This window comes from Macrotis lagotis, chromosome X (assembly GCF_037893015.1).
Source record: "Macrotis lagotis isolate mMagLag1 chromosome X, bilby.v1.9.chrom.fasta, whole genome shotgun sequence".
Taxonomy (NCBI): domain Eukaryota; kingdom Metazoa; phylum Chordata; class Mammalia; order Peramelemorphia; family Peramelidae; genus Macrotis; species Macrotis lagotis.
Genome location: NC_133666.1, coordinates 328,853,145 through 328,877,278, shown reverse-complemented (window position 1 = coordinate 328,877,278; position 24,134 = coordinate 328,853,145). Strand labels below are relative to the sequence as shown.

The window sequence follows — 24,134 nt, the reverse complement described above, 5'->3', positions numbered from 1 at the left end:
GTTGCTGATGAGATCACCCACTAAAATGAGGTCAGTGTGCTACGGAAACAAAGCATCACTTGCCTGGTAGATCCTGGGAGGGTCTGACTATTGGGGCAGATGTCAATGCAATGTTTCCTGAAGGTTCCAGATTTACAATCTATTAACCAATTAATAAGTATTTATTAAGTGACTACTCTGGACCAGCTTAAGCAAGTAGGTGGTCCAATGAATAGAACACCAGAAGATTCATCAAATTGATCTTAGGCATTTCCTAGCTGCGTGACCCTGGGCAAGTCGCTTCACCCTATTTGCCTCAGTTTCCTCATCTATAAAATGAGCTGGAGAAGGAAATGGCAAACCACTGTAGTATTTCTGCCAAGAAAACCCCAAAGGAAAGTCTTGAAAAATTAGACACTTTTGAACAACAAATGTGCCAGGCACTCTGCTAGTCGATAGGGTTTCAAAGACAAGTTTCTATCCTTAGGAATCTTACATTCTAAAGAGGGGTTTATGTTGGGTCACAAATTTGGAAAGGATTTCACACAGGCTATCCAGGACAATTCTTATATTAACAGAAATCTCCTCTATGATATCCCCAATGAGCAATTATCCAGCATACAGTTGAAGACTGCCTATAAATGGGATCTTATTACCTCACAAGGGACCTCTTTCCATTGCTGTAAAATTCTGATCACTAGAAACAATTTCCTCATATCAAATTTAAATCTTCCTCTCTACAACTTCCCACCCAGTGCTCCTAGTTTTATAAAGTTGCAGATCAGGTACAAGGGGAGTTTCCAAATTAGGAATTAAATACACCAATGAAATAACAGGTTCAGTCTAAAGAAAATGAAAAAAAAATCACATTAGGTTTTTTTTGTCTGCTATGGAAAACTACTGACTTATTAAATTTATAACTCACTTAATCCCCCAGGCCTTTTTCCAGATATATTACCTGTATCAATATGATGAAGAGACAGAGGGGATCCTCTGCTCAATTTTTTCTTAGGGGAAAATGTCTTAATGACAGACAACATACATAAAAAGGGTCACCAGATTTCCTGCCCATATGGGCTCAACCCATATTTGAAGTATATGTTTCCATTTCCAACAAGATCCTGAGAATGCCCAAAAAAGTATATCTGGTAAAGTAGAACCAAGAAAATTCCTATTTAACTCAATTCAACCAATATTAGCTACTTACTACTTGCAAGGTACTCTCTATGTTCTGGGACTATAAAATTAAAACCAGAAGGTTCTCACATTTAAGGAGTTTATATTCTTTGAGCTCTCATGTAAATTACTGACATCAGGTTTTCGAAATGCTCCAGTCCTGATAGCTTCATTCTAGCAAGGCTTCCCAGTGAAATCTATCCTAATAAGACAGGTTGGATATATGTTCTTCAAGAAGAAAGTTCCATTTTTGTCTTTGTTTCTTCTCTATTGCCACTGCTGGTTCATCATCCTATTTTAGTTACAAACTTTGGGTTACTCCTTCCCCCAGCCCCAGGCTCTGTCCTGGGCCACCTTCTTCTTTCTTTTCTTTTATTTCCTTCCTTCCTTCCTTCTTTCCTTCCTTCCTTCCTTCCTTCCTTCCTTCCTTCCTTCCTTCCTTCCTTCCTTCCTTCCTTCCTTCCTTCCTTCCTCCTCCTCCTCATACTTGAAGATCTCATCAGCTCCCACAGTTTAAATGATCATCTCTATGTTAAAGATTCTCAGATCTACTTGTCCAATCCTAAATTGTTTTTCAGTTTCTAGTTTCACATGTTTCACTTTTAGACCCATCAAACAATGTTCCATGGAAAATTTAAAATTCAACTTATTCAAACTGAACTCATCTTTGCCCAAAAACCTCTCCTTAACTTTCCTATTAGTTTAAAGAAGACCACTATCCTCCAGTCACTCAGGATGCCCACCTATATATCATCTTCAACTTCTCAATGACAAGATCCTATCATTTCTACCCTCACAACATCCTCTGCCCCATAATTCCTTCTCTCTTCTGACACAGATCTCCATCACCTCACACCTGGACTAAGGTAAATAGACTGCTGGTGGTATCTCTGCCCCAAGACTCTCCCCTTTCCAATCCATTCCCACTCCATTGTCAAACTGGTTATCTTAGAATGCACGTATAATAATATCACTCCTCTACTTCAATGGTCCCCCAAGATCAGTTATAAAATCTTCTATTTGGTTTTCAAAGCCTTTCACAATTTGATATCTATTCTTCTTACACTTAATTCCCCTCTACCTTCATTGCTATACAGTGACACTGATCCTGTTGTTTCTCACAAGAGTCACTCCATGATCCTAAACATGTTCACTGGCTATCCATCATGCTTGGAACTCTTTTCCTCCTCATCTCTACCTCCTGGCTTCCTTCAAGTCTCAGTTAAAGTCCAACCTTCTGTAATAAGCCTTTCTTAGTCCTGCTTAACAATAGTGCATTCTCTTTGTTGATTTCCTCCAATTTATTATATATGTGTGTGTGTATATATATATATATATGAGTGTGTATGTGCATATGTATTATATATATATATATATATTTATATAAAACATATATAATCTTATTTATACATTCTTGTTTGCATATTGTCTCCTCCATTAGACTAAGAACAGAGATTGGGTTTCTTGATTTGGGTTGAGGGTTTTTTTGTTTATATCCCTAGTACTTAACATATATAATACTTGGCATATAGTAGGCATTTAATAAATGTACAGAGTTTTGTACACCATAGACATTTAATAAATGCACAGAACCTTGCATGAAATAGGCATTTAATAAATGTGGAGCTTTGCACACAGGTCTTTGTAGTAAAGACTGAGAAAGGTGAATTTAATCTGTCACTTAGCATATATAATGCCTGGCACATAGTAGGCATTTAATAAATGCACAATGTTTTGTACACAGTAAGCAATTAATAAATGCACAGTGCTTTGCACGAAATAGGTCTTTGCTAAACAGAGGTCTTTGATGACAGAATATGTCATTTGGCATAAATAATGCCTAGCACACAGTAGGTATTTAATAAATGTGCAGAGCTTTGCGCATAGTAAGTTTTTTGTTGCACAGAGGTCTAATGAATTGAATCTGTCAGCACTCCTTACTCTCCAGATCTGAATCCTTCCCTGCCCCACCCAGAATCCAAAAGAACAGCATTTGGCAGCCTTACTGTTATACATAATTTGAAGCTCCTGCAAAACACCAATACAAAGAAATGGTTAACCACATGAGTCATCTTGCCTCATGTATCCATGTGCAAATCTACGTAGCACCTAATCATTCATTCTAATCATTTTACAGAGACTGAAAGTACAAGGTAATCAGGTTTAACACATGTGTCACACCAGAAAGTGAGTTTTGCAGTTTCTTTACTCAGGTTGCTCTTCATTGCAACTTATTTGACTTTATGAAATTCTTCCTTTCGACTGGACCTCCTGATTCAATTCAGGAGGCAAAGGAATACTTTATGTTCAAAACATACAAAAAAAATCAAACAAAAACAATCCATAAATAAGCATTTATTAAGGACTTGCTATCTTTGTGAGATCCTATGCTAAGTACTAAGAATATAAAGAGAATCAAAAATACTGGCTCTGCTTTCAAAATGCTTACATTCTTCTTTTGCTCTTTCTTTTTTTTAAATATAAATGTATTTTTTCCAATTACATGGAAAAACATTTTCACTTTTTATAAGATTTGAGTTTCACATTTTTCTCCTTCTCCCTCTCTTTTGGCAACCAATCTAATATACATTATACATGTGCAATCATGTAAACATATTTCCATATGAGTCATGTCATGACAGAAGAAACAAAACAAAAGGCAAAAAACACACAGACAAAAACACAAAGAGGGAAAATAGAAGCTTTAGTTCTAATGGATGAGGCAATTTGCATACAACTATGGACATACAGGGTATCTACAGAGTAAAGGGATATCTCAGAGAGAATGTAAAAGGGAGGGGGAAGAGAAAGGCCTCCTGTAGAACATGGCAAATGAGGCGAGTCTTGAAGGATGCTATCAGAAGCTAAGAGGCAGAGGTGAGCAGGGAGAACATTACAGGCATGAGAAGCAGCCAATTGTATGGAGCATCAAGGGATAGGAACAGCAAAAAATATCACAGTAATTGGATCCTAAAATGAATGCAGAGGGACGGGTCATGAAAAAAGAATTTATATTTGTTCCTAGAATTTCAAAGCAAGAAGAAGCATTAAAGATCATCTAGTTCTTTTATTATAGAGATGAGGAAACTGAGACCCAGAGCAGAAAACGAGGCCATGTGGCTTTCCCAGGATCACAAGGCTAGTAAGTCTCAGGATTAAGACTAGAATCCAGATCTTAAAACAATGTTCCTTCCACCATACCAGTCTTGATTTGGTACTGTCGCTGTGAAATATTAAGTGATATTTACTTTAGTCTTCTCAAAAGTATTGATAGAAAGAGTTTCCTCACTGAAAATTCCAGTGAAATTACAGGCATAGTCCAAAAAAAGGGGGTAGGGAATCACATTAGTTGTTTTTTTTTCCCCTGATTGATTCTTGTTTTCATTCAGTCATTTCAGTCCATGTCTGACTCTTCGGGCCCCTATCTGAGCTTGGTGGAGATACTGCAGTGGTTTGCCATTTCACTATCCAGTTTATTTTACAGATGAGGAAACAGAAGCAAAGAGGGTTACGTGACTTGCTGAGGGTCACACTAGTAGGTGTCTGAGACCAGATTTGAAATCCTGAAGGATGAGACTTCCTGACTTCAGGTCCAGCATCCCATCCACTGCTCATTTTTCACTGCTATATAACACCATCAACTTACTGAATTTATAACTCACTTAATCTCCCTGGTCTTTTTCCAGGTATACTACTTGCATATAAAGGGAAGGCAGGCTTAGGAGCTGGGGTGAATCCTTTACCAAATATTTTGTGTGCCTTATGACACTGAATATACAAAGGGTCACTAGACCTCCTCCACATACGAGCCCAAATTATTTTTGTACTGACTTGGAGTTAGGAAGAAGTTCATTTCTTTCTCAGTTTTTACTAACTGTATGTCCCCAGGCATGCCATTTTTACTTTTTTTGGTTTGTTTTCCCATTTGTAAAATGTGAATAATGACAATAACACCTATCCCTCATGGTAGTTAAGAATCAAATGAAATAACATCCGTAAAGCACTCTCCAAACCTTGGAGTGCTATGTAAATGTCGGCTAGCATATTATTAAACACAGCAATCATCTGGCTGGCAGACTTCAATGCAAAGCACTAAATGCTGCAAGGTTGTTTATTTCTCTAATGGGATGTCAATCTATTTTTATATGCCACTTATACTGGAAGAAGGAATTCTGAATGACTTCAGTTTGATGTCCTAAGTATTACTTGGGTAGAGAACAATGAAATCTGTTTGTGAAACACAAGAAAAAGCAAAGGTTGCAACTGTCTACAAGTTGTTGGTGGTGGTAGTGGTGGTGTTGTGTTGGTCCTTTGTTTTCAAGGAGCAGTGACAACACTAGGCGATGGCTTGACTGGTGTGTGGAATGGATTTAAGTGAGGCCAACTTGCTCAACACCGTCAGTCTCGCTCTTCTTTCAGTCACCAAAGTCCAGCGACAAGATAAAAGTCAACTGACTATAGAAGGAGATGCAGTGGATGAGCTTGGTGTCCTCAATGTCTGGCCAAGCTCTCAGAGCTCCATAGCACAGTTTCAAACTGCCTTCATGGTCACTGGAGCAAGGTGTTCTCATCTGTCTGTGATGTGGGGGATTTCATCTACTTAGACATCCCCCAACTCAGTGACAGGTTTGAGTACTGTCAGGTACCCTCAACCTGGTTTAGTCCGTCTGCCAGGATGGTTTACTGAGCTGTAGCCATTGAGTGTGCTGCAGGTGAGAGTCACAGGTGAGAGGCAGGTGCAGACAAGACACCAGAGGGGAACAGCAGCCCTGAAAAGGATTCAGCAACTGAGGTGGTAGTCCTCCCTATTTTTAATAACACAATTATCAAAAAATAACAGACTATCTACTTAGTTCTTTTTCAATACATTTCAGGCTTCGGAGCAATCATTCAGTCAATCAACATTTATTAAGCATCTAATATATTCCAGGAATAAGCCAAGCCATGGGGGAGGGGGGAATACAAAGAGAGAGAGGTAAAAGATAGTCTCTTTGCTGTCTAGGAGCTCAACATCTTCAGCATCATTTCCCACAGTATTCATTTCCTCCTCCCTTTTCCATTTTATTTTCTCTCCTTGCCAGCTTATTTCACCTAACTTTTTGTTGCACAATCTTCCTTCTCCAGGGCCTCTTTTCTTACTTCTGGTGGAATGAAATAATTGGGAGAAAAAGGGGGAAAAGAGAGGTCAGTAGTCAATCACTCTAGTGACTGGTTTACTGAACCCAGATGGTGCTGATCTAAAAAAGGCTGAATGGAAGAAATAATTGGTGAACAAAATTTTGAAGGACATATTTTGGCAAACAAGGGGCAAGGTATTCAAGGAAAAAGGAATGACGTATGATATATGACGCATATGATGATGTGAAGACAGGAGAGGGTGAGAGTTACTCAGCTAGAGCTAGCAAGAGAAACCACAGAGAAGTAAATGTAAAAGGAAGTTACATAAGGGAAGAAGCCCTTATGAAAGTAATGTTAAAGTCGATGAGCTTAACTTTATAATTGAGTATTTTTTAACTCCTAAATTCCCCAAAGGATTAGGCTATGCTTTTCTCTTAATACACAAGAGCATTTAAAATACTGTGAAAATAAGAGTAAATCCAATTCTTGCCTTTCAAAATTTAATTCATAAATATTTATTATGTGTTATGTATTATTATTATTATGTATTATTTATTATGTACTATATAGAAGGAAAACAAATATTATCCTAGCCCTCAAGAAACTTACATTCTATAGGGGACACAATATACTGACAGATAAGTAAAATAAGATAGGTCATGGTGGGAAAGAACACTGAAAAGCCCTGTAGTTTGGATAGCACAAGAGCTAAGTGTCCATCTTAATTTTTATTTTCTGTTTCTTGCCTTTTTTTTACAAAGGGAAGAAACAATGAGGATTAAAATTGACCTGTTCTCCTTAAGGAGCCCTCTGAGTCAAAAAGTAGGAAAAATGTAGAATCTTAGAACAGGATCAGAAAAAAATGGCCTTAGAACAAAGAAATAAATGCTATTTTTCAAAGTAACCTTCAAGTCATTATGGACTGAAGCAGCCCCGATAGTTTATGAAACAGAGAATAGATGACAAGACAGTTTTTGACAAATATCAGAAGGATTAATAGACTAATCTATCCCTCTCCACTCAGATTCAGCCCAATCCTCCTTTCTCCTGCATAAGACTAATCAAAAACCATTGTTCTTCCTCTCCTAAAATTCCTCAGTTTCGTTTTCTGGATACTGAAAAAAAAATGTCCAGCATGCAATGACAATTTGCATGTGTGTGTGTCTGGGGCAGGGTAGGCTAGTCTATGTCAAAAGTGGCTTAAGATCTAGATAATGAATAGCATCTTATCCAGTCATGTCATATTCTCTGGCCCCACATAACTTGCAAAACTACAATAGATATCACCAATCTTTTGTATTAGGCTTAGAGTTCAATTTGAAGACATGACCTAGTTTTCAGTCACTGTTAAAGGGATAAGTGTCTAAGACAAGCTCCAGTTTTGTGAGAGATGATGATGGCCTATTGAATCTCTGGTAAAATTATTTATATATGAGACATGAGCTAGTCCTATAATAAGAATGAGGCAACAACAGATGATTAGTCTAAGTTCTATCTTGAGTTAACTGAAACAGAGGAAGACCTTCAGAAAATTGGGTACATCTTCTGAAGAAGACAGAAAAATATGGAAAGACCTTGTTAGTGAAGGGAACATCTACAATGATGAAATAAATCAAAGATTATATGTGTCAAAGTCAAATTTGTCAAAATATAAAGATCTCATAGAATAAGAGCATTTGGAATTAGAAAGGACATCAGAGTCTTTTTTGAAGTCTAAATTATATTTTTTTAGGTTTGTTTTTTTTTGGTAAGGTAAATGGGGTTAAGTGGCTTGCCCAAGGCCACACAGCTAGGTAATTATTAAGTGTCTGAGGCTGGATTTGAATTCAGGTACTCCTGACTCCAGGGCTGGTGCTCTATCCACTGCACCACCTAGCCACCCCAGTCTAAATTATATTTTTAACAGAAATGTCCTTTCCTACATCCATTGTAGCTTGAAAGCTACAATGATGGGGAACTCACTACTTCTAGAATCTGTTCCATTTTTGTATATTTGTGCTAGAAAATTTTCCCCTGGTTAAGAATGGTGAGACACCCTTATATTCTCTGCTGGTTTAGGAGATTGAAGACAATCCTTCAAATACATCACAGCAGTGATTACCGAGGCCTGCGGAAGTCCCCCGGTTCAAACTTCCACTCCCTCTGCAGCATCCTTAACAGATTCAGCTGCTGCCTGGTTACATTTCCAGTATAGTCGATTACATTGTTCCACAGCACCAATATTTAAGTTTTCCACTCATTTATGTCCTAACTCTGTCTCGTTATAACTTTCCACCCTGAGGATGTAGCAATTCCATAATATTCTTTTTCTGATTAATGAATTGTATCTTGATTTGTGCGAAATGATTTAATTTTTAAATGTGTATTATGTATGTACTTACATAAAGATTAAAATTAAACTGTGAAAGACAAATAAAAAACATTTTAGCTCCATAGGGGTCCTAGTTCTTCGCTCTGGAGCTAGATTCTGAGTCTAATTGCTTTTCCACAAGACCACCCTTCATATAGTTGAAGACTTCTCTGTCCCCCCCTTCCTCATCTCTTCTCCAAGCATCAGTTCTCCCAACGATTCCTCATATGATACAGACTCCAGACTTCTCATCCCTCGGGTCACCTACTTCTAGTTACATTCTAGCTCATCTCAATGTGCTTCTTAAAGAGTAATGTCTAAAATGAGCTCTGATTCAAAAAAGAGTAAATTCTGTTAATCAGTCAGTAAATATTTATTAAACACCTACTATATGTTAGTCACTGACTGGGAACTGAGTGTATGAAGAAAAGTAAAAGTCAGTCCCTGAGCTCAAGAAGCTCACCACCTAATAGGGGAGACTGCATGGAAACAAATAAACACAAATAAGCTACAGAAAGGATAAATTGGAGGTAGTTGGCAGTAGGCATGAACAAGAAAAGTAATTAGAAAAAACTTCCTAAAAGGCTTCCAATAGAAGGTAGGATTTTAGCTGAGACTTGAAGGAAGCCAGGAGATGAAGTTGAGGCAGGAGAATATTCCAAGAATGCGGAGAGCTATTGAAAAGATCTTGACTTGTGTTCACTTTCACTAAAACTGTTGGAACGCTGAATCTTGTTATATATATGAGTGACTACCTGCTAAGTCTCTCTCAGACTTATTTGTACAAAGCGGGGAAAAAGAACCCAACAAACAAACCATAAAGGTAGGATATTTTTATCTCCCAGTTAAACTTTTTCTCAATTAGATTTGGTCCAGGATTTCAGACTGTCATCCCTTTTTTTGAATTCTGATTCTGTCATCCGATATATCAACTATTTTTCCCAGCATGGTGTAATTCAGAAATTTGATAAGCATGTCTTTGTCCAAGTTTTGGGGGGAAAATATGTTGACAAGCATAGTAATGTACAAGTATAGAAATCCCTTCCAACTCTGAGATTCTGTGGTATTGTGCATGAGAGGGCAATGGGAAAAACATTCTGGCACCACACTAGCAATCCCCCTCAAGGTTGCTATTATTTATTAATCAACTCATTTTGGGTATAGCTGTTCATTCAACCACAAGCCCATCAAACTGCACTATTATCCAGTTCCTATCTATATTCTTTACCCACAAGAGCATAATAAAGAGAGACTCTGGGGGACATTGTAAATGGCTGTACTGAAATCAAGTCCAACAAGGGAGGCAATATGAAGACAACTACAGGTAAGATATCTACAAGATAAACTACAGATAATCAACAAAAAGAATCAGAATCATTCTCACATTCTGTCAACCCATTTTGTTGTTCAGTCATTTTTCAGTCACATCTGACTCTTCGTGATCCCATTAGGATTTTCTTGGCAGAGATACCAGTGTGGCTTGCCATTTCCTTCTCCAGATCATTTTACAGATGACAAAACTGTGGCAAATAGGGTTAAGTGACTTGTCTAGAGTTTCAGTCAGCGAGTGCCTGGACTCAGGTCTTTCTGATTCTAGACCCAGCCCTCTATCCACTATACTACCTAGCTGTCTTTTTTGTCAATTAATAAATTGCTTTGTTGTTTGTCCTTCATTCTCAGAGAGAATGAAATCAGGGAGGAAATATCTTAACGTGCAAGTGAACTGGATTGGGGGCAGGGGGCACTGTCTCCAATCTCACCTTCTCCAGAGTCATCTGGGTCCAGTGTTCAGATATGAATCAGGACAACTAGAGATGGCCCTGATGCAGTGGGAGACCTTGGACTTTTTTAAGCTAAGGTTTTTTTCCAGGTCTCAATCTGACTGAGGCAATGTCCATTTAGTGATTAAGACTGGGTAAGAAATGAAGTTAGCTGGGAATGTCCTGTCCTTAAGAAACCAATGTGGCTTCAAGTGAACTCTTTTCAAAGTGCTAATTAACTATCTTTTTGAGTTCTATAATCTGCTGGTCAACAGTTTCCAGAATCTACTTTTTCATTTAAAAATTATATCAAACAACATTCACATAACTCTGACACTAGTCTCCTTGACTTCTCAGATTCCCAATAACAATTCATCTAGGCACATCCATAAGATACTTAGGTAGCTATAACCCTAGAGGTCTGTGATAATTTAAAGCCAAGAAGTATTCTTTTAGTATCTTCTAATTTATCTTAGGCTTCAAGTCCCTCTGAATGTCACTGATTCTTCCCTTCACAACTGGAAGGATGGAGAAGATGGGGGGAAAAATTAGTAATCAAATGCTTCTGCTTTCTCTCCTGTCTTTTTATATTATCTTGTACAGCATATATTGGGTCTACCATTCCCAGTTCCTCTTCTTATTCTGAAGAAAAATGTTCTGGACATTGATGTTTGCCAGCAGCAAGGTTATTCTTCCCTTTACCATTCCAAACACAGATTCTGAAACTTAGCTTCTTTAAATATCCCAAGAATCTTGGACACTGTCAAGCCCTTGGTAAATAGGCAACAAACATTGACTAAAAACAGTGACCATTATGAACAAATAGGAGATAGTTTGTGATGGGAAAATAAAAATCCAAAGAAATCTTTTGGTTAGAGGATGATGATGTGATCATCTCTTTTTTCTTTAATATCCATAAAAATAATTCATATTTGCATAATGATTTGCATTTACAAAGTGTTTTTCCTCAATGAAATGATATTGTTAGATAATATTATTATTTTAGAGACTGAAAGTCATTGGGTATATTGAACATTAAAAAAAGCAAGAACTTGGATTTAAGTAATCCTAACTCAAAGTCCAATATTGTTTTCACTATATGGGCTCTTCATCTAGAAATAGGCATATTATTATCTCTGGTGAAGACATCAGTCTGAACAAAAAAACCTCAAAATTTCTATTTATTATGGAAAGATTTAATGAACCTAAAAGGAGGATCCTAAATCTAGATCATATCTGACAGGCTTTCCCATTTTACAGATGGGAAAATTGAGTCCTAGGGAGGTTGTGACTTGTATAAGGTCACATAGTTTGTAAACAGAAGCAGGATTTGGATCCAGGGTCCCTCCAGAACCAGGGTTCTTTCCACAAGATCTAACTGCTTCCTATTTTAAGTTCTGCTTTAAGTTCATCTAGAACCTGCAGCAGCTAGGCTCCAAGTTATCCAAACCCAAAGGAAGAAAAGTATTGAGATTTTCCCTCAGCATAGTAGGAAGCTGAGCTACAGGCTATTACAGAGAGAATACAACAAGGGGAAAAAACCCTTGCAAGAATCTGAGGGAACTAGAATCATACCAAGCACACAACTCATTCGCTTTTCTTTCTCTTTTCATCAAAAGGAAGTTACTATGAGAAATGGAGATCAGAAAAATAGGCCAAACCACAGAGGCTTCCAGACTGCCCAAATGAAAGAAATTGGCTTGCAAAACTTCAAAAGAGCTGTCTCAAAATGACAAGATGCAATGTGAGAGAAGAGCCATCTCTGTTTGCTACATCCTTGTAGAAACTGAAAAATCTGGGTCAGGACCGTTTCCCTACCCAACCATTAGTCACCTCCCCATCTGAAACACCACCACTTCACCCCCTCCTCCAACTGAAAGAAAAGCTTGGCAATGGGATTAGAAGCAAATCCAAGCAACAAAAATGACAAATTTTCAGATCTATCCCTAAAGAAACCCTGGGGAAAAAAGCAAATTAAGGTAAAAGAAAGACAAACTAAAGTCAGAATCTGGAGCTAAGACGTCATCTCACACAGACATAGAGAAAAACCAGGGGGATATACTTCAACCAAGCAAGACTCTTTATTTTCACCTTTAATGTAAGTGTCTTCTCTCAACTCTTTCCCTTTCTATCTTTAAATATCTAATTCAGTTATTCCCTCCCTAAATTCAAGTCAATCCATTCATTCTGGAAAATCTTGAAAACCATGGAATATTACAACTGGAAGAGACTTTGGGAAATGTCTGACTGATTGGATGTCTGAATGAATAGATTTATCATGGGCTTACTCTGGAACACACACTAGGTGAAGGGCTGATCATTCAGTCCACAAATTCTTTACCTTTTTTGTGCCATCAACATCTTTAGCAGTCTGGTGAAGAATATGTTTTAAATGTACAGAATACAAAGAACTGCAAAGAAAATCAACTATATTAAAATAGTTACTAAAATATTAATTAAGAAAAAACCCAAAGTCATAAAACCATAAGACACCCCCCCGCTCCAGTATGATGTTATACAATTTGAAAAAACTACATTTCTATTCTTTCGTTTTTTTTGGTTTTTGCAAGGCAGTGGGGCTAAGTGATTTGCTCAAGGTCACACTAATAGGTAATTATTAAATATGATCTACTATTTTTTTAAGACAAAGAAATCATGTCCAGAGAATGAGTAGTCTGCCCAAGGTCACAAAAAGTAATGTGTGTAGAAACAGTGTAAATACTAACAGACTGCCTTCAGTGGGGAGAGTGGAAGGAGGGAAGCAAAAGTAGGGGGAAAACTATAAAACTCAAAATAAAATCTTTTCTTTTATTTAAAAAAAAATAAGGAATGTGTGGCAGAAATAGGATTTGAATCCAGATCTTCTGACTCCAAATTCAATGTTCTTTCCACTATATTATGTTCTCCTTATCTGTCATTCTAGTCCAACCTACTGACTGTAAAGGGGAAGAAGCAAGATGCAAGAGTGTTTGTTGTTGTATTTGTCCTTCATTCTAGAAGAGAACCATGATACTCAAGGAAATGGGATTGACATGAGAGAGGGCTGTACCAAGTCCCCAGCCTCACTTTCTCCTCCAGAGAGCCACCTGTAGATGTTCCTGCAGAGAAGCCTTATTCACTTGTAGGAGAACATGCCAGATCACATAATCCATTGTGATAACTAAGGATCACAATGTCTGCATCATATAAAATGCAGTCATGACTACAACACAGCCTTCTCTCCACCTCCTGCCCCATTAGCTTTTTTTTAAATACACACACTCTAGCCTTCTTTATCATTTTTATTGTGTCCCAAAGATGGTGTGCTATCAGTATAAAGACACAAGGGATGCCAATTAAACATTGTACCAATCAGTTCACTAGCAAGCATTTATAAAACTCCCCATATGTACTAGGCAATACACTCAGTACTGGAGATATGAAAAAAAAAGACAAAAGATAGTCTCTGCTCTCCAGGAACTCATCACATTCTTACCAGGAAGGACAGCATGAATACCACTGTGTGAAAATAAGAACTAAACAGGATAAAGTGTGGATAAATAACAGAGAGAAGCCATTAGCATTGCCAGAAAGGAAAGAGACCAGTTGCCCCTCACTCCGATGGCCATAGCTCCGATGCATATTAATATTTTTCTATTGGGGATAGAGTGAGCTGAGAGTTGATTTGGCTTCCATTTTTGTTCCATTATTGCCAAATAAGTCTGAATGTTCAGACCTAATATATTTGTGCTACAATGTGCAAAAACCACTTCCTGTTGAATAACCATCACAAGTTATGATGTCATACAGTTAAAAAAAACTAATTCCTTTTCTTTTGTTTTCTTTTTTGTTTGCTTGCTTTTTGCAAGGCAGTGGAGCTAAATGACTTGCCCGAGGTCACACAGATAGGTAATTAAGTGTTTGAGGACATTGAACTCAGATCTCCCCTGTCTCCAGGGCTAGTATTCCATCCACTGCACCACCTAGCCAACCTTTATATTTCTTCCTATAGCGTGAGTAGGTGAACTTATCCAAATAATTTTAAAGATCCAAAGCATGGATTTATTTCTCTTAGCATCACATTTGTTTTTGTTTTTTTTCTGGACAATAGCAAGCACTATATTATCTGGCCACAATCAGAAAAAGTCACTTAACCTCTCTGGTTCTGTAGGGTGTTTCAAAGTGAGAACAGTTATGGGGAAACTCCTAATGGGGCTGCAGAGATCCAATAGGAGTTGTCCAGTGGGAATAGCAAATAAAGGTGGGCTATAAAAGGAGAAAGCACCTTCAAAGAAATTCAGATTTCTCTAGAGCATGAAAGGTCTCTCTTACCTCAACTATGAATTCCATCTACATCTTCCCCACCAAGTGTTCATCCTCAGTTTAAACACTTCCAGTTATCATTAGCCCTTCCTTTAAAACTAGCTGAATAACTTAGAAAAGGGAAATCAATCAATAAATATTTATTAAACACCAAGGACTCACCATGCCTAAGTTCTGGGGATATGAACAAAACAATCCCTACTCTAATTAAACTTATCTGCTAATGGAAGAGACAATTTAGTTATCTAGCTCCAAGGAGAATTTTGGTCATGCCAAGAGCTACCTCAATGTCTGACCGACACTGAAGGAAAGCCTAAGTGATAACTGTCCCAGTGAAAAGGTAAACTACTGGGAACTTAGAAAGTTTCTTCTTCTGAATAACAACTAATAGTAATATAACCCAGTAGGCTGCATCTCCTATTGGGGTGAATAAATGACAGAAGATGATCAGAAAGATCTCTAAAACTCTGAAACCTTAGAAATCTCAGGAAAATGGAAATTTCTTACTTTGTATGAGGAGGAAAAACTCACCCAGAAGATAGGTAAAGCTGCTACCCACCCAGCTCTACTAGTCCTGGAGGGTCTTTGCAATACCCCACTAGTGCCTGGAAGTTTTCTGGCACTACATTTAAATCTATATAGAGAAAGGAACCACAGGGATGTACCACTTACACTTCTGACTTCACCAACAGATGAAAAGAGCACCAAAAAACTAAGTCCCTCCACAGTGAATAAGTTGAAATTTCTGGTTCATAGCATGAGGAAAGCATTCATAGAAGGCAAAGCCAGGCCAGGCAAGAGGCTGAGTCATCCCGAAAAGAACAGAAATAAAGTGGTGAAAGCTAAGGGTCCCAAGAGTAAGATGTATCACATAGCATAAGCCAATCTTACCGAAAGTCATTTTGAAACCTTGATCACAATCTTGAAAAATTTTGCTATGTAGGTCTAGAAATATCGAATTCTTATATAATCTATGAAGCAAGCTTCTCACATACTATATTCTTGGTCATTACGGAAATTATTAAGTTGCCATATGCAAACACAAATCTTAAATTAATATATTTTTAAATTACAATATTAATAATTATCACAACAGTGCATTATTATATAAAGATCAGTCATTGAGAGGCCACCTAGTGGTAAAGAGGCTTGACTGCATCCACTCCTTCCTGGCATCTGATTATATATACGTAAGCCTTATCAGACCAATGGATTGTCAGTCTAAAGTAAAGCAACAAGGTTTTTTTTTTGGGGGGGGGGGGGCGTGTTCATTTATTTCTTTATTCATTAATGGAAGTGTGAATATCATAAAAGCTCCACATTGTTATTTTTAAAGTGTTCAACAGGAAAGACTATCTAATTCATCATTTTGTTACATTTTCCTATAAAATTCAAATAACATGTTTGTAATGGACTTTGTTCTTCTTGATTTTTAAGAAAGGAGAGGGAAAGACATTAGAGCTAGAAATATAATAAAGTTGAATTTTTAAAAGAAAACTTTTCCATTAATATCCACTCCCTTCTCTATAATGAAGTTAATCAGACTAAATCTCAAAAGTTCTCCAATTGAAGGTAAGAATGAATTTAATACTAAAAACATCCCAGATCTCTTCTTGATATCAACATGTGCATTTGCTGGATAAGTACAAATAACACTGATAAATTTTTAAAAGGTCACAATTTCATAATAACCTCAGATTCATAAACTTATAGCCCTAAAGCTAAAAGAAAGATCTTGGAGGAGCAAGACTTAAATCTTACAGATGAAGATAATGAGAACCAGAGAGTTTGATTTTTCTGACTGTGGCCAGGTAATATAGTACTTGCTGTTGTCCAGAAAGAAACAAATGTGATGCTATCATACTTGGACTCTTTGAAATTATCTGCTCACACTATAGGAAGAAATGTAGTGTGGGTTTTTTAACTCTATGATATCATAACTTGTGATGATTATTCAATAGGAAGTGATTTTTGCACATTGTAGCACAAATATATTATGTCGGGACATTCAGGTTTCTTTAGCAATGATGGAAAAAATGTGGAAGCCAACATGATTGCTGTATCTACTATCCCAAGATGAGCCCATCATTTTTCAAAATGATTTAGGCCTAACCATATGTATAAAGCAAAGGGCCCCAATATCCAAAAATCAAGGATTTGGGGGTGAGCCAGAGACTAAAATATTGGCAGAATCATAAGGCTCTAAAGAAATCAGCAGAATAGATCTACATACCTACAAACTAAAGAAAGTCAGAAGGTGGTACTATGAGGTCCTACAGTGGAGGACTCCTTCCATGCAGAAAGTAGGATATCCTGGGTTGCAGTTACCAACTCTACATTTTTGAGTGATGCAAATAGTCTTGACTATCTCAGGGCAGCCTCCTAACTGTGGTCTCAACCATGGCTCAGAAAGGATTAAAAACCAAAGGGATGATAAGGGTAGTATAGATAATATATCAGAATACAGATAGAATAAAGAGTACCCAACTACAGTGTGAGTTCTGCTGCGTGGCCATGTCATCTTTACCAGATCTTGGCCGCCTTTGAGTATAAAATGAAGAGGTTGGATTAGATGGATTAGAATCTATTCAGTTTTAGTTTACATGATTTGCCTATGACCTTGAGATCTGGAAAAAAAAGTTTAAAGCAAAAACAACAAACACTCAAATTTAGAAAGTTGGAAGATGAGAATAGGGTAGGAGGAGGTCTAAGCTCAGTGATCTTCTACTACACATTTGTTACTTTCAAGGCTGGATTTTTCATTTCTATGAACTAGTCAGGAAATTAAAATTTTCTTCAGATTTAAAGTCTGAGGACCTGCTTTCCAGTCCACTCTAGTACCATACTTGCTACTGTTATGACTTGGACCAATTTGCTTCATCTCTCTTGGGCTGTTTTCTCTTCTTATGTGATGAAAGTAGTGGACCAGATAACCTCTGAGGTTCCTTCCTTCTCTAAGTCCTACGAGTCTTTTCCAGAATGAGGTTAGATGAAAGATAAATATATATTCAAATATGGGAAGAGTTTATACAAGGAAAATTTCATGTTACTAAAATTATCTTTTCCTGCATCTTTTCTATGGGGAGAAGTTAAATCAGCCTTGCCTATTTAACGTCTACTGAATTCACATGAAGACTCGCCGTATCTACTTGGAAGATTGCCTTCCTTGCCCCATCCTTCAGACCAACAAAGGAAACACACCCACCACCAGCTGCAAATCACAGCTACCAAATGTTTACCTAAAATTTAAGTCCATGAAATGAAGAAAATTTTACTGAGCAACTTCACTCACAACCATAGTAGTAAAGGCTAGCTCTCATCGCAGCAGCTGCACATGTTATGTCATGAAAGACTCGTATGGAAACTTACTTGGATTCCTGGCCCTAACCACAACTGTGGCAAATAAGACTGCTCATCTCACCCCCCAGATAGTAGTCTCCTAGAAAAGCATGACATGTCTTTGATGATTTGAATAAAAAATTTCCACGTTAGTCTTTTAGAAATAAACCCTACCCACCATGACCAACAAAAGACCATGGGAGCAAATATTTTAGCTAAAATGTCTAAGTCTTGTCTGTGTCCTCAATTCCCATGCCCTCTTATCCCTCAGCAACTGGACCTGTTCCGGACTTATGTATGGAAAGCAAAATCCAAGCAAATCCATACCGAAATGGAGAATTTCAGGACACCAGGAGGTTTCAAGGGTTGAACAAAAAAAGCATTAAACTCTCCATTGTGGAGAGACAAGATACAACTCTGGAGAGAGAAAGATAGATGGAAAAGAGAATTTTTGGAGGAAGGAAAATTGAGAGTCACAATGAGTTCTTCTTTAAAGCAAATCCAAATCATCAAATCTATCTCAGAACTTAAAGTACCTAAAAATAGCATCTTATGATATGATATGATAATAGAATCAGATGATACATAACCTTCAATTATTAATAATACATCTTAAAGTAAGAATGGGATCAACCTTTAGTAGAAGAGTAAGGTGAATTTTTTTTCTTGATATGAAAATCCATGCAGTATAGATTATATCAGTGACCCAAAGGATTCCCATAAATTTGCTCACAACAGTAGCAGACATCTTATTCTTCCTAAAATTGTTCCCAAATCACTGACCATTGCCCATTGCTTAAGTTGCCTTCCACTCTATCCCCAGTTCTGTAATTTTAAAATCTCTCCTTCATTTTTCTTTTCTGCTATCCTCTACCTCTGAGTCTATGAAATTTCTGTATCCAAGCAAGCTCTTTTAATCTCTCCCCATAGCTTAAAAGTTCTAGACTCTTCTTCCAGCTTCACACAACCATCAGTATTTCTAAATTTGAATAGTTCAAGACCTTCACTTCACATTGTCCAATTTCTCCTCCAAAATGGACTAGATGATGGCCACTAATAGCATTCTCTACCCCCCCAAAAAATATTCATGACCCATTCTAAGTTCTAAGATCCAATGGCCCTATAGAACCTCCTAGTCTCTCTTAGTTTAGTGCAACATAAAAATGAGATGGGACTGGCAAACAGGCTGGCAAATGACCACCCCCAGACTAATTCTTGACCGAATACAAATTTTATTCCAACAGTCAGGAAAATATATAAAAATAGGGGTTTCTCTTCTCTGCTTCTTTAAGGATACAGCATTTTCCCCAAAGAAGCCAAAAGTGAACTGGGCAGATTCCATTTTTTAAAAAGTAAATAAATAAGAAGGTAACTACCCAAGACCACTTAAATTTAACAGTTTACTGTGAAACTTTGAAGGAAGTTTGTAATTAACTAAAATTCTGCTTATTCATTAAAAGTATTTTCCTGGGGTGGCTAGGTGGTGCAGCGGATAGAGCACTGACCCTGGAGTCAGGAGTACCTGAGTTCAAATCCAGTCTCAGACACTTAATAATTACCTAGCTGTGTGGCCTGGAGCAAGCCACTTAACCCCATTTGCCTTGCAAAAACCTAAAAAAAAGTATTTTCCCAAATATGACAAAAAATATAAATAAATGAATCTAAGAGTTATTAGAAAAAAAAACAGAGGTCAGCTAGTCCCTAATTGCTCCTACTCAATACATAACTCTCTTTTTCCCTTTCCCCAGGCAATCATTCAATTTTTTTCTTGAATAACTCTAGTGTTGTTGAACTCAAAGCAACTTTAACTTGAGTCAACACATTCCATTTTCTATTAGAAAGTTATTCCTTCTACTGAGATGAAATCTGTCTTAGAGAAGCTTCTATTCAGCAGACCCAAGAGGAATGGTGACTTCCATGATTTTATGCAGTTGGAAAGTCCCTCACAGATCACCTCATCCAAGCCTCTCATTTTACAAATGGTTTTAGGCAACTCAATCAATTTTTGCTTTAAAAAAAGAAAAGATTTTGCTTAGCAAAATCCTGTTGTGAAGATAGTATCGGGAGATCTGAGTAATGAAATTTCTGTGGAAGAAAAAAGTGAAACATATGATATTTACAGATATATAAATAGACATGATCTGACTGTATCAAAGAATGAACTTTATTTCATTTGAAGTTTTTCTTTGAAATTAAATTTCATGCAGTTATTCAAAAGAATTGTGACCTAGACCATATTCAAGAAACACAAATCTACTCTTAGGGAACTGGTTGTTGTTGTTGCTGTTGTTTGGGAAAGACCTAACTTATAAAGGTCAAGGTCTCCCACTGCATCCAAGGCCATCTCCAATCGTCCTGGATGCCCCTGGACCCATGGTGACTTTGTATAGTCAGCCCTCCCTCCCTTGAATCCAATTCACCTGCACATCAAGGTGTCATGATCTTCAAGAATAAAGGATAAACAACAATAACTTTGGGACACCCTGGATTTAGACAATTTCAGTTACCTAAGAGATAATTAATGCAATTTTAAACCATTAAAGCTTAAAGTTGCAGTAAAGCTCTTGGGGCACCCTGTATATCTCATATGAACTAAATAAATTTTTAAGGATCCAAAAGGGAATACTCTTAAAATTGAGTAGATATAGGAACTGAGGAATGTATATAGCTGAAAAAAGGATAATGATATTTATTATATATATATAAAATGTTATATTTTATTATCTTATATATTACATATTCTATAAGCCAGACCCTGTGAACACAAATATAGCTATACCCTAACAAGTTATTTACAAGATGTACAGGATATACAGGAAGAAAACCAAAGAAAATGCAATTATCCAACAGTAGATAAATGGTTGAGACTATTTAGTCATGGAAAGTTTAGGGAAGCACACTTGCCTCTTTAAAGTTCATGTTATCCTAACATATGGAAGCAAGATTAAAAAAAAAGAAAGTCTTTTTGAAGAGCAAGGAAAAATACCACACAACACTGGTCTCTAGGCTCTCTTTATTGTTAGTTATTCCAACTAAAAATAACACAGGAATTAGGAACTTAGACCCATGATGTTGTCGAAACATATAATTTTTAGAAAGCTGCCTAGGACCCTCAGAAGCTAAATGACTTAGTCAAGATCATATAGTCACTAAGGCTTCAGGTTAGGGTCAGGATAGGGGTTAGGGCTGGTAGAAGGGGGTATATGAAAATAGATCTTCCTGGTTTAAGGCAAGTTCTCTATTTGCTACATTATGTTGCCCCTATAATATTAACAACAATAATAATAGCAGATTTTTATGTAGCATTTTAAAGTTTCAAAGTACTTTAAATACATTATTATATTACTGGATATTAGTTGTAATTATTCTATTATTAGATACACTTATTATTAGAAACTTTATTTCATTTGGATATCACAACAATTTGCTGAGGCAGGTACTATGGCTATTATTGTCCTCATTTAGTAGATAAGTGATGAGATAGGGAAAGGCCAGGGACACAATGGAGTTGGTTTGATGTGAAAATTGAGAGAACCTATTGGATTCTAGCTCATGAACATTGACCCTGTGTTGGGCTGCCACATGTATTATCCTCCATCTTATTTTTCTGCAAATCATCCAAGAGAAATTAGTTAAAGCTATCTATTGTTTCATACATGGATGTAGATGTATCTCCCAATTCTTTCCTTCCCCTTCTTCCCAGTTTAATTACTGGTGGAAGACTATTTTAGAGTCTTGAGGATAAATTAAGAAATGGAAACATTAGGTCACATAAATGCTGCTATTATACACACATTTGATTTCTGTTACATGGTGGATGAACTTAAAGTAGTTCAAAATATTGAACACTTTTGTTAATCATCCTAAAGCACAGCCATGATCCCCTATCCAAAAACCTTCTGTCAAGTCCCCATTGCCTATAAAATGGCATTTAAATTCCTGATTTGAACAGTCAAGCTCCCATGATATCACCAAGAGGGAATGTAGAGAGTAAAAAGGAAAGGGTCTAAGACAAAAGCCTTTGAAACACCAAGCTGAGAGATAAAAGCCTCAGAACATGCCCCCAAGGATTGCAGTCATCATCCTGATGCTACCCATCCATGGTCAGGAACTTCCTTTTTTATAAGAAGGGAACAAAATACCTCTGGTCATTTTTAGGGACATAATCTCTCTTCCCCTGAATCCATCATTCCAGTTCTTGGGATCTGTTTTTACTTCTAGCAAAATGGAAGAGACATTATGAGACTTACCTTGAAAGAAGCTTTTCACCCTGAGATAGCTGACGCTGAGCCGTAAAACTGAAAGTTTGTCCAGTTTGGAAATGATATCAGGTGGAAAAGGCAGCAGACTGGCAAGATGATCCAACTCTGCATTCAAGCGATCCCGGTGCCTCTTCGAAGGATTGGATTTTTCATTCCCCACAGCTGGCCTTCTGTGGAAATAGAGACCAGGCATCATTGGTCACTCATTTTATCATGTGTATTCAGACATTAACTGGTCAGATGTAAAGAGATAATGATTTGTTTTTGTTTTTCCCTAAAGGAAAAAGTGTGCTTAATGCCTATCAACACAGTAAGAAAACTGACAAAAATCTAGTCTTGGAGTTCATCCTTTAAAGAAGGCTCCAGTTTTATAATAAGGCAGGTAATCAGCAAAAATCACAAACTAGATGAGTTGATTACCATGACCAAGCAAGGAACTATGATCAAAAATGAAAAAACAGGGAATTATAAAAATTTTTCCATCATGCCCCCAGGCACCTCAAGATTCTTCATGATCACTTCAAGTCTAGAGCTCACATCTCATACCCTTGGAGTCCCTCCCTGTGAAAGGAAAGGATGGAGGATTAGAGCTCCTCCCAGAAACTGGGACCAGATACCTTGGTCTCTTAATTTCCCATCTGCATTCCTCTGGACTTTACCATCCTCCTCCTCCCTCTACCCATGCTAGATATCTCCCCCCCCTTTTCTTTTTTTCAGTTTCCTTTTGCTTACTGTCTTCTCCCCATTCAATTGTAAGTTTCTTGAGGGTAGGAGCTTGTCTTCTTTTTTTCTTCTTTTTTTTAAAGGCAATGGGATTACATGACTTGCCCAAGGTCACCCAGCTAGGCAATTAAGTTTCTGAGGCTAGATTTGAATTCAGGTCCTCCTGACTCCAGGGTCAGTGCTCTATCCAGATGCCCCCTTGTCTTCTTTTTTCTAATATTTTTAAAATTCCAAGCAACTAAGCACAGCATTTTTCATATAGCAGAAGCCTGATAAATGTTTCTTGACCTCTGATTTTGTGCTACACCCACTTCCTTGGTGAAAAACTAATAGAATTGTTTATTTGAGCATTCTTTTTTGTCTTCTATCAAATCACAGTTAGTTCTATTTATTGTATACTATATGTTACTCAATGTCCCTTTCTAAAAGGATTCACATGATATATTTCTTGAGTTGAATTTCAGGAAAAACTGAGTCTGAAAGTGATTTTACAGACTTCTCTTTTCAGAAAATGAAAACTACATAATTTGATGCATTTCCTCTTTTGCCAAAGAACTTAGAATTTGATTCCGTATCCAGTTGCATTAAGTGATTCATCTTGAATGCCTTGAAGCATCTAACTCTTTCCATTTGTTAAATGACTCTATTCTGTTATTTTGCACGGCATTTTAACTTATAAGTTGCCTCAGTTCTTCTTGAAAGATGATGGTCGTAAAAAAATAAAAAAATAAATGCACAAATGAAGAAAAATAATTTAATAAATAAATAAAAGTCTGATCTGCAAAGCCTTAACTAGGATTTACTATACCTGGGTCATGCAGTATGAATGAATAATATGCAATACAGTGGAAATATCACTCATTCAGAAGTCAGAGGAGCTGGGTTAAACTCTTTCCTCTTACGCTTACTACTTCTGCAATTTTGTGCATATCATTTAATCCCCCTGAGCTCAGTTTCTTCAGCTGTAAAATTAAAGAGTTGAATGAGGTGGTCTCTAAGATTCATTCAAGCTTAAGATCTATGATCCTATTGATACCCTCAGAGTGTGGGATGGTGCTTTGAGAGGCTGCCACATGGAGAGGAAGGGAGGCAAGGAAGCTCATTTAAGGTGGCTATCTAGTAGCT

The 24,134-nt window shown here is 37.1% G+C and overlaps 1 protein-coding gene across 1 annotated transcript in view; it reads right to left on the bottom strand.

Moving 5' to 3' along the window:
* Nucleotides 1–24,134, bottom strand: part of AHRR (aryl hydrocarbon receptor repressor) — a 251,803-nt gene that overhangs the window by 198,247 nt on the left and 29,422 nt on the right. The window contains exon 3 of the mRNA XM_074206772.1: nucleotides 22,275–22,456. Within this exon, the coding sequence (XP_074062873.1) occupies nucleotides 22,275–22,456 (182 nt within the window). The remainder of the gene's footprint in view (nucleotides 1–22,274; nucleotides 22,457–24,134) is intronic.